We start from the raw sequence: 16,873 nt of genomic DNA on the forward strand, positions 1-16,873 counted from the left end.
AGCATGGTGTGTGTGTGTACAGACAGATACACCCGAGCTGGGAAAGTGATTACTGGCACGCCGTCTATAGATGGAGAGTTGTTGGTTTTTCATTACCTTCTGTCCTCTCGTAAATCTCTCCAGTTTATCTTCAACACTACCGCTGTGGAGGCAGAGCTAGGCTTTAGCTAGGTTCTGACCCTCTGATTGCAGCCCCACAACCATCCTGCCTCTCTGCTTTTACAATGTTGCTGTGATATACATACTTTTCCATATTGTTACTGGACTGAGTTACTGGGGTATACATTTCATAAAGTGTTAAGTGCACTACTTCTGATGACAAGTCTAGTCAAAAGTAGTGCACTTTGTAGAGTATAGGATGTGGTTTGTGTTCTATTCATTTAGTCTAGATAAAGGACACTGTCTCTAATGTCCGTAGTGTTTATATGATGCTGTGATACTATCATGCTGTTGTCAAGATGAATGAGACAGCTCACGTATCATTGGTTCCCATTAAAACAGCATTTCCCTCTGTCACATTAGCTCAGACGCTGTTGTTCTCATCCATTAGACATTAGACAGGGATGCACAAGCTCCTACACCCCCACACTAATGGGCCTTTTAACTGGGAAAATGCATCTCTGAGTGACTATAGGAGCGGGTTTGATGTCAGCGAGGGGAGTGGTATATATTGCAGCGCTTCCCAATCCGGTTGTGAACCCTATACAACAGCCGTGTTTAAAGTGGCAATACCTGTAGATGGGTTGTAATGCAAACATAGGCTCCATCAGTCAGTGGCAGGGTTGTGTGGATAAACAGGAAGTGAAAGTGACGCGATGATGAAGAGGGGATGATGTGTGTGTCTGGAGGCGTTTCTTATACCCCACGTCAGAGTGTGTCACTCACACACTCATTAGGCTGACATAGAGAGACAGTGTTAGGTGGTAATGAGGGGAGATGATAGGTCAAAGTGTGTCACTCACACACTCAGTAGGCTGACACAGAGAGACAGTGTGAGGTGGTAATGGGGAGATGATAGGTCAAAGTGTGTCACTCACACACTCAGTAGGCTGACACAGAGAGACAGTGTGAGGTGGTAAAGAGGAGAGATGACTGGTCAAAGCCGCTCATGTGTGGATGCACACATGTTTATCTCATTGTCAACAAGGCCTTGTGGGTAGGGGAAGACACTCCAATCTGTGGCCAGTGGTCCAGCCGTTTGTGGTATGACGATCCCTGGTCCTGTATAGTCTCCTCTGATAGAAGTGGTCACTGCGGCCATGTCCACGTGGTGACGAATCAGTGACAGTACCCAATTATAGGTTATGATAACACAGTAGCGGTTTCCTTTTGTCATTATGTTGTTGCTGTAGATCAGTGCTGTGGTCTGTAGATGGTACAATGCATCTGAGTGAGGTATGTCAAATCTACGTTCCTGTCTAACTGGAGTGGCTGGTTTTGGTGTTATTATGCCCTTTGTGTCAAAGCTCATCTCTGCCGCTGCTGAACTCACGGTAACCCGTTTCTCTCCATCTCTTTCTGCAGTACTACGTGATGACTTCAGACAGAATCCTGCAGATGTGATGGTGGCAGCGGGCGAGCCTGCAGTCCTAGAGTGTATGCCCCCTCGCGGGCATCCTGAACCTAGCATATCCTGGAAGAAGGACAGTGCCAACATCGATGACAGAGATGAACGAATCACTGTGAGTGGAACTGGTTGTGTGTGAGATTGAGCTGTCATGTTCATCAAAGTATTTCATACCATATTAATGTCAGTGTTAACCTCACAATGATTGATTTGTCCCCTGTTGTTTCACCAATAATGATTTATAACTCCAAATCAGCAAACTGCAGTTGTTGTAACATTTAATGAGCGAGTCTCATAATTAGTCTTGATTCATTAGTCAAGCAGCAACATTGATTAGGATCCTGCTGAGTAACATCAGCCAGTCGAACAAACACTCACTACTATGATGAAATGAAAAAGTTCCTGAAAAAGAGGAAATTTGGTCTCCGCAGCGCTGAGGGATTGGAGACGTTCCCTCTCTATCTGATTTATTCAGCGTTCAAGACCAGCCACCAATTCATCTGTTTTAATTCAGAGTGTAGTGAAGGGATCAGCAGTATCAATCACCCCCCAGCTGCTGGTGAGTAGAGCAGTGGAGAGCTGACCTTGATGGGCCCACCATATGCCTATATACCACATTCCCTGTAGAGAGTTACATGGTGGAGAAGTGATGGTGTGTTTGTTCGCTCTGAAAGGCTGAGTGTGTAGGGTGGATGGAGCTTCAGTCAGCTGCTAGGGATGGACAGAGAAGAGGATAGTAAGAACATGGGTCTGCGTGGGTTATGATCAGATGTTGAATCATGTTTGACTCTTCAGTCTACCATTTGCTAATAACATCACATTGGACATTTGGCCAGTAGGCTGATGATTTAGCCAGGCCCAGAAGGGATCAGTAAGGATGATTAGCCAGGCCCAGAAGGGATCAGCAAGGATGATTATCCAGAACCAGAAGGGATCAGTAAGGATGATTAGCCAGGCCCAGAAGGGATCAGTAAGAATGATTAGCCAGGCCCAGAAGGGATCAGCAAGGATGATTAGCCGTGCCCAGAAGGGATCAGTAAGGATGATTAGCCATGCCCAGAAGGGATCAGTAAGGATGATTAGCCAGACCCAGAATGGATCAGTAAGGTTTAATAGCCAGGCCCAGAAGGGATCAGTAAGAATGATTAGCCAGGCCCAGAAGAGATCAGTAAGGATGATTAGCCAGGCCCAGAAGGGATCAGTAAGGATGATTAGCCATGCCCAGAAGGGATAGATTAGGATGATTAGCCAGACCCAGAAGGGATCAGTAAGGATTAGCCAGACCCAGAAGGGATCAGTAAGGATGATTAGCCAGGCTCAGAAGAGATCAGTAAGGATGATTAGCCAGGCCCCGAAGGGATTAGTAAGGATGATTAGCCAGGCTCAGAAGAGATCAGTAAGGATGATTAGCCAGGCCCCGAAGGGATTAGTAAGGATGATTAGCCAGGCCCCGAATTGATCAGTAAGGATGATTAGCCAGGCCCCGAATTGATCAGTAAGGATGATTAGCCCCAGGCCTTAAAGAGATCAGTAAGGATGATTAGCCCCAGGCCTTGAAGGGATCAGTAAGGATGATTAGCCCCAGGCCTTGAAGGGATCAGTAAGGATGATTAGCCAGGCCCGAATTGATCAGTAAGGATGATTAGCCAGGCCCGAATTGATCAGTAAGGATGATTAGCCAGGCCCGAATTTATCAGTAAGGATGATTAGCCATGCCCCGAATTGATCAGTAAGGATGATTAGCCCCAGGCCTTGAAGAGATCAGTAAGAGATCAGTAAGAGATCAGTAAGGATGATTAGCCTCATGACACTGTGTTCCTCTCTGGGCATGTTATGGTACATGAAAATGATACAGCTCCATCCTGAGCCCAGAACGCCCAGCCATGGATGTGTTCAGTACTATTGATGTGACAGTTGATACAGCTCCATCCTGAGCCCAGAACGCCCAGCCATGGATGTGTTCAGTACTATTGACATGACAGCGGACACAGCTTCATCCTGAACCCAGAAGCCCAGCCATGGATGTGTTCAGTACTATTGATATGACAGCTGATACAGCTCATCCTGAACCCAGAATGCCCAGCCATGGATGTGTTCAGTACTATTGACATGACAGCGGACACAGCTTCATCCTGAACCCAGAACGCCCAGCCATGGATGTGTTCAGTACTATTGATATGACAGCTGATACAGCTCATCCTGAACCCAGAATGCCCAGCCATGGATGTGTTCAGTACTATTGATATGACAGCGGACACAGCTTCATCCTGAACCCAGAACGCCCAGCCATGGATGTGTTCAGGACTATTGACATGACTGAACACTGCCTTAGGGTGTTCTCCTAATCACAGCTCTTACTCATAAACAGCGTGATAGCCTGTCCCCCGCCCTCAGCCGCCCACTAGCTGCACCGGGGGAAGATGAAAAAGAAGCGGCTGGCAGTTTCACAGCATAATTGAAAGCGCATAATCTGGTGGAAATTGAATCAAATCATATCTGTCTCTGAATTCAGCCAGCAGTTACTGATAAGCACACAGCCTCTGCATCAACCTCGGAACTAGTTTATTGGCAGTGGTTGCACATACACAACATTACATGTGTGTGTGTGTGTATGTAAGTGGGTGTGTGTGCGCCACTGTAACTTTGTTGGGACCTGTCATTTCTCCCTATGTGAGAACAAAGCCTGCTCTCTCCTGTCATCAGGGTTGCTTCACTCAAAGACACCTCGCCCATAATGCCCCTCCCCTGACCCAGTCCCAGCTACACCCTTACTCTCAGGCTCAGTCAGGCTGACACACACGCACACACACACACACACACACACACACACACACACACACACACACACACACACACACACACACACACACACACACACACGCACACACACACACAGACACACACACACAGACACACACACACTGTTCATCAGCATGGAAACAATACCCTCATCAATCAATGGCTCTAGAGAGGTGGTTTGAGGACAGAGCAGAGCAGGTGTGTCTAACTGCCCAGGGATCGTAGGTGTGTCTAACAGCCCAGTGATCGTAGGTGTGTCTAACTGCCCAGTGATCGTAGGTGTGTCTAACTGCCCAGTGATCGTAGGTGTGTCTAACTGTCCACTGATCGTAGGTGTGTCTAACTGCCCAGTGTGTCTAATTGTCCACTGATCATAGGTGTGTCTAACTGCCCAGTGTGTCTAACTGCCCAGTGATCATACACATGGCCTTTCCCATAATGAGGTTTCACTCTGTTGAAACAGAACACATTTTGCTAGCCCTGCTGTTTATATGCTATTTCCACAATAACATCCTCTCTGTGTTGTGTGTGTCATTATCTGCAGTGGTCTGTGAAATTTCATTGTAAACCAGTATTTGACTGGTGATGTCCATAGCCTGAATTCTGCAGAGCTGGGCCTTGGGAGGGAATGACAGCACACAACAACCGTCTGGTTAGGGAGAGATTTAACAGTGCTGTGTGGGATGTGTCCCTTCCTCACAGAATGACTGGTCCCACATGGACACTTAAAACGGCTCTACACATAAACCAGGGCCATCCACGTGTAACGGACTGTGCTGACGGACGGGTGAATGGGCGGGCTGATCTGTGAATGCCAATCGAAAGCAGCGTGATGCCCTGTGCTGTATGCCCGTCAGAGTGGCTGTGTCAGTGGTATGGCATTAGAGCTGAGGCTGGGCCAGAGGGAAGATGGGCTGGGACAGGGAAGAGATGAGAGGTGACGGGAGGACATGCATGTGGGTGTGGATAACAGCTGAGGAGGCTCTTCAAAGAACTCCAGCACTCTACGTGGACTTGTTGGAACGGCTGGGATGGGATTATTATATTTTTTTAAAATGTTTATTTCACCTTTATTTAACCAGGTAGGCCGGTTGAGAACAAGTTCTCATTTACAACTGCGACCTGGCCAAGATACAGCAAAGCAGTGTGACAAAAACAACAACATAGAGTTACACATGGGATAAACAAATGTACAGTCAATAACAAAATAGGAAAATCTATATACAGTGTGTGCAAATGTAGTAATGCATCATGCAAACGAATTGTAAAATATACCATACTGTAGTTGTGTTACTGTTTCTAGTGCAATATGCTTTGTTATTGTACAGATATGGTTGTACATTATTAGAGTAATGAAAGGAGTTAGCCAATTACCATATGAGTAACAATTAGCTACATGGTTTGGCATCATGCCAGATGCATGGTACCTTGGCACGTGCTTTGTATTTTCATGCAACTTCAACTTGAAAGGTATAATGTTCAGCTACAAGGTCGATTTGAATTGAATACTAAAGTATATTCTTTTCTGTATTTTGCAGTTTCACAACATAAACGTTTTCAATATATTCATTCAAGAAAAGTCACGCCTTGGGAGTTTTATTGAAGACTTAGTTGTTAGCTATCTGTCTAGTTTTGCATGAGAACGCAACTCAAGGGCAGAATAGAAAGAAACGAAAAACAGACTATTTACAGACTATTAGCAGGGGCAAGACAAACACATGTCTGACTGCTACGCCATCTTGGAATGGGCTGGGATGAGATGGGCTGGGGTGGAATAGGATGGGCTGGGATGGGGTGGAATAGGATGGGCTGGGATGGGCTGGGATGGGGTGGAATAGGATGGGATGGGCTGGGATGGGCTGGGATGGGGTGGAATAGGATGGGATGGGCTGGGATGGGCTGGGATGGGGTGGAATAGGATGGGATGGGATGGGATGGGATGGGATGGGCTGGGATGGGGTGGAATAGGATGGGATGGGCTGGGATGGGCTGGGATGGGGTGGAATAGGATGGGATGGGATGGGATGGGATGGGATGGGCTGGGATGGGGTGGAATAGGATGGGATGGGATGGGCTGGGATGGGGTGGAATAGGATGGGATGGGATGGGCTGGGATGGGGTGGAATAGGATGGGATGGGATGGGGTGGGGTGGAATAGGATGGGATGGGCTGGGATGGGATGGGCTGGGGTGGAATAGGATGGGCTGGGATGGATTGGGATGGGGTGGAATAGGATGGGATGGGATGGGATGGGATGGGATGGGCTGGGATGGGATGGGGTGGAATAGGATTGGATGGGATGGGCTGGGGTGGAATAGGATGGGCTGGGCTGGGGTGGGATGGGATGGGGTGGAATAGGATGGGATGGGCTGGGATGGGATGGGCTGGGGTGGAATAGGATGGGCTGGGATGGGATGGGCTGGGGTGGAATAGGATGGGACGGGATGGGATGGGATGGGATGGGGTGGAATAGGATGGGATGGGATGGGATGGGATGGGCTGGGGTGCTATGGGGTGGAATAGGATGGGATGGGCTGGGACGGGATGGGCTGGGATGGGGTGGAATAGGATGGGATGGGATGGGATGGGCTGGGATGGGGTGGAATAGGATGGGATGGGAAGGGATCGGCTGGGGTGGAATAGGATGGGACGGGATGGGTGTGAGTTAAAAAGAGGAGACATGACAAGTGGGAGTCTATTAAACACCAGAGAGTCAGAGACATCAGACATCACAGGATGAAGAAAGGAAGAGAGCCCTGACTCCTCCTATCTATGTTATCCTTGCCCCCTGACTCCTCCTATCTATGTTAGACCTGCCCCCTGACTCCTTCTATCTATGTTATCCCTGCCCCCTGACTCCTCCTGTCTAAGTTATCCCTGCCCCCTTGACTCCTCCTGTCTATGTTAACCCTGCCCCCTGACTCCTCCTGTCTATGTTATCCCTGCCCCCTGACTCCTCCTATCTGTTAGCCCTGCCATCCCTGGCTCCTCCTGTCTATGTTAGCCCTGCCATCCCTGGCTCCTCCTGTCTATGTTAGCCCTGCCCCCTGACTCCTCCTATCTATGTTAGCCCTGCCATCCCTGTCTCTATGTTAGAAAGCTATGTGAACAAGGCGGTGAAATGCTTTATAGTCTATTCACACTGAGATCTCTGCACTGGGCTGTTGTGGTGACACAGCCGCCACAGTCAATAAACAGACACACAGCAAGGGTCTTTTTCTTTGTCAAACCGCTACTCCACTGAGAGCAGATGGAGGCATTTGTCACACCTGTGCAAAACAGGTCTGTCAAGGGCATGAAGGCCTTATAATGGAACAGAACAAAAAGGCATCCAGCTCAACAGTTTGAGGCGAAACTAATTTGATGTTGCTGTATGGAGGGAATCAGTCAGCACTGGGACAGACTGCAGACATGCCCTGTATTGTCTTCCCACTCTTTTGTTTAGTAGTTGAGGGTGATTATCGGCCTAGAAAATGAAATGCTGCATGAATGCAGCCACAACGCATGCTGAGTCTGGGTTTCACACTATCAGCATTACCAAAAGACGGTGTTGGGATAGAGCCATCTCCCTGTGATGCAGGATAATGGTCAGATTGTTTCTGCCTTCAGCAGCCTCCTGTGGAGGTGATATACACAGAGACAAAGAAAGGTGCAGAGAGAAAGGAAGGCCTCTCCATTCACACGGGCCCATTCCAGAGGCCCCCTGTTGTCCAGGCCCTCTAAATATGCCTGAGCGGAATGGGACAGTGCCACCTCCACGCAGAGGTGGGAAAACTGATGGAGTGGATCCTCATGTCAACGGCCTTATGGGACCTCAATGGGATCTCCAGTCCACCTCCCTCTTTCTGCCCTACGTGGTCTGACATGACCTGACCTTGTGCCTTTGTGAGTGTCCCAGTGCTTTAGCTGTTAAGCCCTCCCTCAAACAAACAGTAACATAACGATACTTCAAACTAACATTAACATAATGATACTTCAAACAAGCATAAACATAATGATACTTCAAACTAACATTAACATAATGATACTTCAAACAAGCATTAACATAATGATACTTCAAACAAACAGTAACATAATGATACTTCAAACAAGCATTAACATAATGATACTTCAAACAAACAGTAACATAACGATACTTCAAACAGTAACATAACGATACTTCAAACTAACAGTAACATAACGATACTTCAAACAAACATTAACATAACGATACTTCAAACAAACAGTAACATAATGATACTTCAAACAAACAGTAACATAATGATACTTCAAACTAACATTAACATAATGATACTTCAAACAAACAGTAACATAACGATACTTCAAACAAACAGTAACATAACGATACTTCAAACAAACAGTAACATAATGATACTTCAAACTAACATTAACATAATGATACTTCAAACAAACAGTAACATAACGATACTTCAAACAAACAGTAACATAATGATACTTCAAACAAACAGTAACATAACGATACTTCAAACAAACAGTAACATAATGATACTTCAAACAAACAGTAACATAATGATACTTCAAACAAACAGTAACATAATGATACTTCAAACAAACAGTAACATAATGATACTTCAAACAAACAGTAACATAACGATACTTCAAACAAACAGTAACATAACGATACTTCAAACAAACATAACGATACTTCAAACAAACAGTAACATAACGATACTTCAAACAGTAACATAACGATACTTCAAACAGTAACATAACGATACTTCAAACAAACAGTAACATAACGATACTTCAAACAGTAACATAATGATACTTCAAACAAACAGTAACATAACGATACTTCAAACAAACAGTAACATAATGATACTTCAAACAAACAGTAACATAACGATACTTCAAACAAACAGTAACATAACGATACTTCAAACAAACAGTAACATAACGATACTTCAAACAAACAGTAACATAATGATACTTCAAACAAACAGTAACATAATGATACTTCAAACAAACAGTAACATAATGATACTTCAAACAAACAGTAACATAACGATACTTCAAACTAACATTAACATAACGATACTTCAAACAAACAGTAACATAACGATACTTCAAACAAACAGTAACATAACGATACTTCAAACAAACAGTAACATAATGATACTTCAAACAAACAGTAACATAATGATACTTCAAACAAACAGTAACATAATGATACTTCAAACAGTAACATACCGATACTTCAAACAAACAGTAACATAACGATACTTCAAACAAACAGTAACATAACGATACTTCAAACAAACAGTAACATAACGATACTTCAAACAAGCATTAACATAACGATACTTCAAACAAACAGTAACATAATGATACTTCAAACAAACAGTAACATAACGATACTTCAAACAAACAGTAACATAATGATACTTCAAACAAACAGTAACATAATGATACTTCAAACAGTAACATAACGATACTTCAAACAAACAGTAACATAACGATACTTCAAACAAACAGTAACATAATGATACTTCAAACAAACAGTAACATAATGATACTTCAAACAAACAGTAACATAATGATACTTCAAACAAACAGTAACATAATGATACTTCAAACAAACAGTAACATAATGATACTTCAAACAAGCATTAACATAATGATACTTCAAACAAACAGTAACATAATGATACTTCAAACAAACAGTAACATAACGATACTTCAAACAAACAGTAACATAACAATACTTCAAACAAGCATTAACATAATGATACTTCAAACAAACAGTAACATAATGATACTTCAAACAAACAGTAACATAACGATACTTCAAACAAACAGTAACATAACGATACTTCAAACAAGCATTAACATAACGATACTTCAAACAAACAGTAACATAATGATACTTCAAACAAGCATTAACATAACGATACTTCAAACAAACAGTAACATAATGATACTTCAAACAAACAGTAACATAATGATACTTCAAACAAACATAACGATACTTCAAACAAACAGTAACATAACGATACTTCAAACAAACAGTAACATAACGATACTTCAAACAAACAGTAACATAACGATACTTCAAACAAACAGTAACATAATGATACTTCAAACAAGCATTAACATAACGATACTTCAAACTAACATTAACATAACGATACTTCAAACAAACAGTAACATAATGATACTTCAAACAAACATAACGATACTTCAAACAAGCATTAACATAACGGTACTTCAAACAAACAGTAACATAATGATACTTCAAACAAACAGTAACATAATGATACTTCAAACAAGCATTAACATAACGATACTTCAAACTAACATTAACATAATGATACTTCAAACAAACAGTAACATAATGATACTTCAAACAAGCATTAACATAATGATACTTCAAACAAGCATTAACATAACGATACTTCAAACAAACAGTAACATAATGATACTTCAAACAAACAGTAACATAACGATACTTCAAACAAACAGTAACATAACGATACTTCAAACAAACAGTAACATAATGATACTTCAAACAAACAGTAACATAATGATACTTCAAACAAACAGTAACATAATGATACTTCAAACAAACATAACGATACTTCAAACAAACAGTAACATAATGATACTTCAAACAAACAGTAACATAACGATACTTCAAACAAACAGTAACATAATGATACTTCAAACAAACAGTAACATAACGATACTTCAAACAAACAGTAACATAATGATACTTCAAACAAACAGTAACATAATGATACTTCAAACAAACAGTAACATAACGATACTTCAAACAAACAGTAACATAATGATACTTCAAACAAACAGTAACATAACGATACTTCAAACAAACAGTAACATAACGATACTTCAAACAAACAGTAACATAATGATACTTCAAACAAACAGTAACATAACGATACTTCAAACAAACAGTAACATAATGATACTTCAAACAAACATAACGATACTTCAAACAAACAGTAACATAACGATACTTCAAACAAACAGTAACATAACGATACTTCAAACAAACAGTAACATAATGATACTTCAAACAAACAGTAACATAACGATACTTCAAACTAACAGTAACATAATGATACTTCAAACAGTAACATAATGATACTTCAAACAAACAGTAACATAATGATACTTCAAACAAACAGTAACATAACGATACTTCAAACAAACAGTAACATAATGATACTTCAAACAAACATAACGATACTTCAAACAAACAGTAACATAATGATACTTCAAACAAACAGTAACATAACGATACTTCAAACAAACAGTAACATAACGATACTTCAAACAAACAGTAACATAATGATACTTCAAACAAACAGTAACATAACGATACTTCAAACTAACAGTAACATAACGATACTTCAAACAAACAGTAACATAATGATACTTCAAACAAACAGTAACATAATGATACTTCAAACAAACAGTAACATAACGATACTTCAAACAGTAACATAACGATACTTCAAACAGTAACATAACGATACTTCAAACAAACAGTAACATAACGATACTTCAAACTAACAGTAACATAATGATACTTCAAACAAACAGTAACATAATGATACTTCAAACAAACAGTAACATAACGATACTTCAAACAAACAGTAACATAATGATACTTCAAACAAACAGTAACATAATGATACTTCAAACAAACAGTAACATAATGATACTTCAAACAAACAGTAACATAATGATACTTCAAACAGTAACATAACGATACTTCAAACAAACAAACATAACGATACTTCAAACAAACAGTAACATAATGATACTTCAAACAAACAGTAACATAATGATACTTCAAACAAACAGTAACATAATGATACTTCAAACAAACAGTAACATAACGATACTTCAAACAAACAAACATAACGATACTTCAAACAAACAGTAACATAATGATACTTCAAACAAACAGTAACATAATGATACTTCAAACAGTAACATAATGACACTTAAAAACCCCTCGTCCTCTATACTGCCAATGTGACCCTTCTCTTCCCTTCCTATCCCTTCCCTTGTCTTCTCTTTAAAAGCTGTTTTTATTCTGAATATCAAACAAGAGTTGCCCCAGAATGCCTCAGAACACCTGAGGAATCAGTGGAGTGTGTTCATGGATGCCAAGGAAAGCCAGGCTCCCCCCAAAAATTTACAAAAATAAATAAATAAATACAAAATAATTTTTATTTTGTCTCTCTGTCTATCATCATTTTCCTTCAAGAGGCTGAATGTATCTCACAGGAGAAAGCATCCGAGCGAGTGAAACAGTGCTCCTCTGTCTCTCTACGTGTAGGCTGTCTACAGTGCTCCTCTGTCTCTCTACGTGTAGGCTGTCTACAGTGCTCCTCTGTCTCTCTACGTGTAGGCTGTCTACAGTGCTCCTCTGTCTCTCTACGTGTAGGCTGTCTACAGTGCTCCTCTGTCTCTCTACGTGTAGGCTGTCTACAGTGCTCCTCTGTCTCTCTACGTGTAGGACGTCTACTGTGCTCCTCTGTCTCTCTACGTGTAGGCTGTCTACAGTGCTCCTCTGTCTCTCTACGTGTAGGCTGTCTACAGTGCTCCTCTGTCTCTCTACGTGTAGGCTGTCTACAGTGCTCCTCTGTCTCTCTACGTGTAGGCTGTCTACAGCTATTTATTTAAGTGGAGGAGCGAGAGTGGAGGGTTTTTTGTTTGTAGGGGGATTTATTAGTTGTGACAATTAGACTACCTCTCCGTGTTTCTGCTCCTCCCAGATAAGCTGTTAGGCTGCACACCACAGATGTGTTGTTCCACTGAGAACCTTCTGACATTCTATTTCTATACTCCCCTGTTCTTAGAACCTGTCGTTCCCCTACCTAGCAGACTTCATGTGGATTGTTTTGCTCCTGAACAAGGTGTCACTCTTAATTAGGCTAGTGGGATAATAAAAGTGAGGCCCCATTCCTTCACATGCAGACCACAGTTAATTAGATTTTGTGAGACGTTGCATAGTGTGTCATGAAGTTGATACATGTGTAGGAGTGTGTTTGACTGAAGACAGCCAGTGAAAGGCAGAAGGTTTGGGGCTCTTTTGCAATGCTTTTTGGGGCTACCCCCTTCAACTCTCCCCTGCCTACACACATCCCCAACGTACACACACACAAACGCTCACACACACACACACACACACACACACACACACACACACACACACACACACACACACACACACACACACACACACACACACACACACACAAACACACACCTCGGTGGGTTTTAAATAAAGGGGTCTGTTACAGGCCTCGGGGTGGGAGTCTGTCTTCTTGTGGGCTGAGGTGTGTGACCCTTAAACCCTTAAGCCCTCTTGGAGCAGGCAGATCAGTGGTGCCCCGTGCTATTGTGTGCTGCTACTCTGACTGGCATAGCTGTCAGCTGACTAGGACCTGAGAGGGGCCGGGCTGCCTCACCCAGTGCCTGAGAACAAAGCACCTCCCCTGGCCTGTAATCAAATCCCTGGGAAATAACAGCCATCACACTCACCTTGTCCTGGATACAAAACACACCTTTTAGTGTGTGGGTGTATGCATGTGTTAGTATGTGTCTCTGTATGTATGCATGTGTTAGTATTTGTCTGTATGTATGCATGTGTTAGTATGTGTCTCTCTGTATGTATGCATGTGTTAGTATGTGTGTCTGTATGTATGCATGTGTTAGTATGTGTCTTTGTATGTATGCATGAGAAAATACTCAAGTAAAAGCTCAGTTTTCTTCTTCTCAGTACGGTTGGGGAGATTGCTGGAAGTAATTTGTGGCTGGAGTAATGCTTCCACTCTTCCCTGCCTCAGGTGTTCCCTCAGGGAACTGTGGCTTTCTAGGTTTGGGGAAGGGATGTTTGGCCAGGCAAGCCCTGAGCAGGAACAGACTGTTTGATAAAGCCGTACAAGCCACAGGTTGAATGAGAATAGCATAGAATGGTTGGATAGGTACCGCAGTTAGTACAGTAGTACAGTACTTTGGCTTTCTATCACTGGGACCTCAGGACATACATGGCTCACTAAGATTAATTTGTGAATTTATACTCCCATCAAAACATGACAGATGGAGTTTTTTTAAACTCTGAATTCCTTTGGTCATGGTTTTGTGAAGACTCATAACTTCATGGGTGAGGAAATACAGCGCTTTTATACTGAGAGAATGTTTTGCAATGTTAGGCGTGTTGTTTTGTCCTCTCAAGGTCTGACCCTTTCTCTCGTTCCTCAGATCCGGGGAGGAAAGCTGATGATAACCAATGCCAGAAAAGGCGACGCTGGGAAGTATGTGTGTGTCGGGACCAATATGGTGGGAGAGAGGGAGAGTGAGATCGCTGAGCTCACTGTGCTCGGTAAGTAACCTTCCTCACAGTTTCTCTCTCTCTCTCTCTCTCTCTCTCTCTCTCTCTGTCTCTCTCTCTCTGTCTCTCTGTCTCTGCCTCTCTCTCTCTCTGTCTGTATGTCTCTCTCTCTCTCTCTCTCTCTTTCTCTGTCTCTTTGTCTCTCTGTCTCTCTCTCTGTCTCCCTCTCTCTCTCTCTCTCTCTGTCTCTCTGTCTCTGCCTCTCTCTCTCTCTGTCTGTATGTCTCTCTCTCTCTCTATCTGTCTGTCTCTCTCTCTCTCTCTCTCTCTCTGTCTCTCTGCCTCTCTCTCTCTCTCTCTGTCTCTCTCTCCCCCTCTCACCTTCCTCACAGTTTCTCTCTCTATCTCTCTCTCTCTCTCTCTCTCTCTCTCTCTCTCTCTCTCTGTCTCTTTGTCTCTCTCTCTCTCTCTGCCTCTCTCTCTCTCTGTGTGTCTCTCTCTCTCTCTGTCTCTCTGCCCCTCTCTCTCTCTCTCTCTCTCTCTCTGTCTCTTTGTCTCTCTCTCTCTGTCTCCCTCTCTCTCCCTCTCTCTCTCTCTGTCTCTCTCTCTCTCTCTCTCTCTCTGTCTCTGTCTCTGCCTCTCTCTCTCTCTGTCTCTCTTTCTCTCTCTCTCTGTCTGTCTCTCTCTTTCTCTCTCTCTGTCTGTCTCTCTCTCTCTCTCTCTCTCTCTCTCTCTCTCTGTCTCTCTGCCTCTCTCTCTCTCTCTGTCTCTCTCTCCCCCTCTCACCTCCCTCACAGTTTCTCTCTCTCTCTCTCTCTCTCTCTCTCTCTCTGCCTCTCTCTCTCTCTCTCTCTCTCTCACTCTCTCTGTCTCTCTGCCTCTCTCTCTCTGTCTGTCTGTCTCTCTGTCTCTCTCTCTCTCTGTCTCTCTGCCCCTCTCTCTCTCTCTCTCTCTCTCTCTCTCTCTCTCTCTGTCTCTTTGTCTCTCTCTCTCTCTGTATCCCTCTCTCTCTCTCTCTCTGTCTCTCTCTCTCTCTCTCTCTCTCTGTCTCTTTGTCTCTCTCTCTGCCTATCTCTCTCTCTGTCTCTTTGTCTCTCTCTCTGCCTCTCTCTCTCTCTCTGTCTCTCTCTCTCTCTCTCTGTCTCTCTCCCTATCTCTCTCTCTGTGTGTTTGTGTACAGTGAAGAGGGTCCAGATGTTTTGTTTTGTGTGTGTCTCCAAGGAGACTAAAGGGTGTCATCGACCCATTCAAGAGGAGTGTGACATAGCCTTCAGTTAACCATGAACTGCCCCAGGAGCCCCCTGACCCCCTTTTCTCCCCCAGGAGCCCCACACATCTCTAATGACCCCCCTTTTCCCCTCTACTGACCCCCCCACCCACCCACCTGACCTCAGCACCTCTCCTCTGGCCAGCTGTGCCACATTCCACCATGACTGACCTTTGACCCCACAGCTCTCCGTTGCGTCAGTTTATAGTCTCAGTATAGTACTCTGTATTAACTTCAGTCGGCTGAACTTCTGACTGTCCTCTCCACTTCCTCTACTTCCTGTCCGACTAGGCCTCTCATCGTCCCCTCCAACAGGGCCCACGCTAACATACACATATTCTTCTTTCCCACCTAAGATTAATTATTATATATCGAAATGACTTCAAAGAGTTCAGACCATACTTATGGCTTTGCCTATTTGATTAAACAACACAACAGAAAAACTCACGACAGCCCCAGACACTTACTGAGGACTTTTTCAAGCCAAAACTGAAGGGGATGTGAGGAGAGAGGGGGGGGGGAGGGAGGGACATGAGGAGGGGGAATGTGAGGAGGGAGGGGAGGGAGAGTGGGGGGATGTGAGGAGGGAGAGAGCAGAGAGGAGGAAGGAGGGAGGGGTGAGAGAACAAATAGGAGAAAGGGGAGAGAGAGGAGAGAGAAGAAAGGGTAGAGAGTTGAGAAAAGGGAGGTCAAACTATTGAGCTGCAATTGTTGAGCCTTGGGACATATTAAAAAACAAATGTTGGAGGAGAAGGTGATTAAGGGTATTAGGAAATCTGCTACATGTTCCCCATGGAGAAGCTCTGTGTGTTGATGTGTGTCTCTGCTGAGGGGATATAGGCTGGGGAGGGAGAGGGAGAGGTAGCTGAACTGGACCTGAGGGGGCAGGGGTGGTTAGATGGCTATCTGT

At 43.4% G+C, this 16,873-nt stretch overlaps 1 protein-coding gene across 11 annotated transcripts in view; it reads left to right on the forward strand.

Annotated features, from left to right (window-relative positions):
• Positions 1-16,873, forward strand: part of LOC110503393 (roundabout homolog 1) — a 499,811-nt gene that overhangs the window by 384,428 nt on the left and 98,510 nt on the right. For all 11 annotated transcript variants that reach the window (XM_090218858.1, XM_090218859.1, XM_090218866.1 and 8 more), the window contains 2 exons: positions 1,525-1,682; positions 14,627-14,747. In XM_090218858.1, the coding sequence (XP_090074984.1) occupies positions 1,525-1,682; positions 14,627-14,747 (279 nt within the window). The remainder of the gene's footprint in view (positions 1-1,524; positions 1,683-14,626; positions 14,748-16,873) is intronic.

The sequence above is a fragment of the Oncorhynchus mykiss genome, chromosome 24 (genome assembly GCF_057628025.1).
Source record: "Oncorhynchus mykiss isolate SJ-2025 chromosome 24, ASM5762802v1, whole genome shotgun sequence".
Taxonomy (NCBI): domain Eukaryota; kingdom Metazoa; phylum Chordata; class Actinopteri; order Salmoniformes; family Salmonidae; genus Oncorhynchus; species Oncorhynchus mykiss.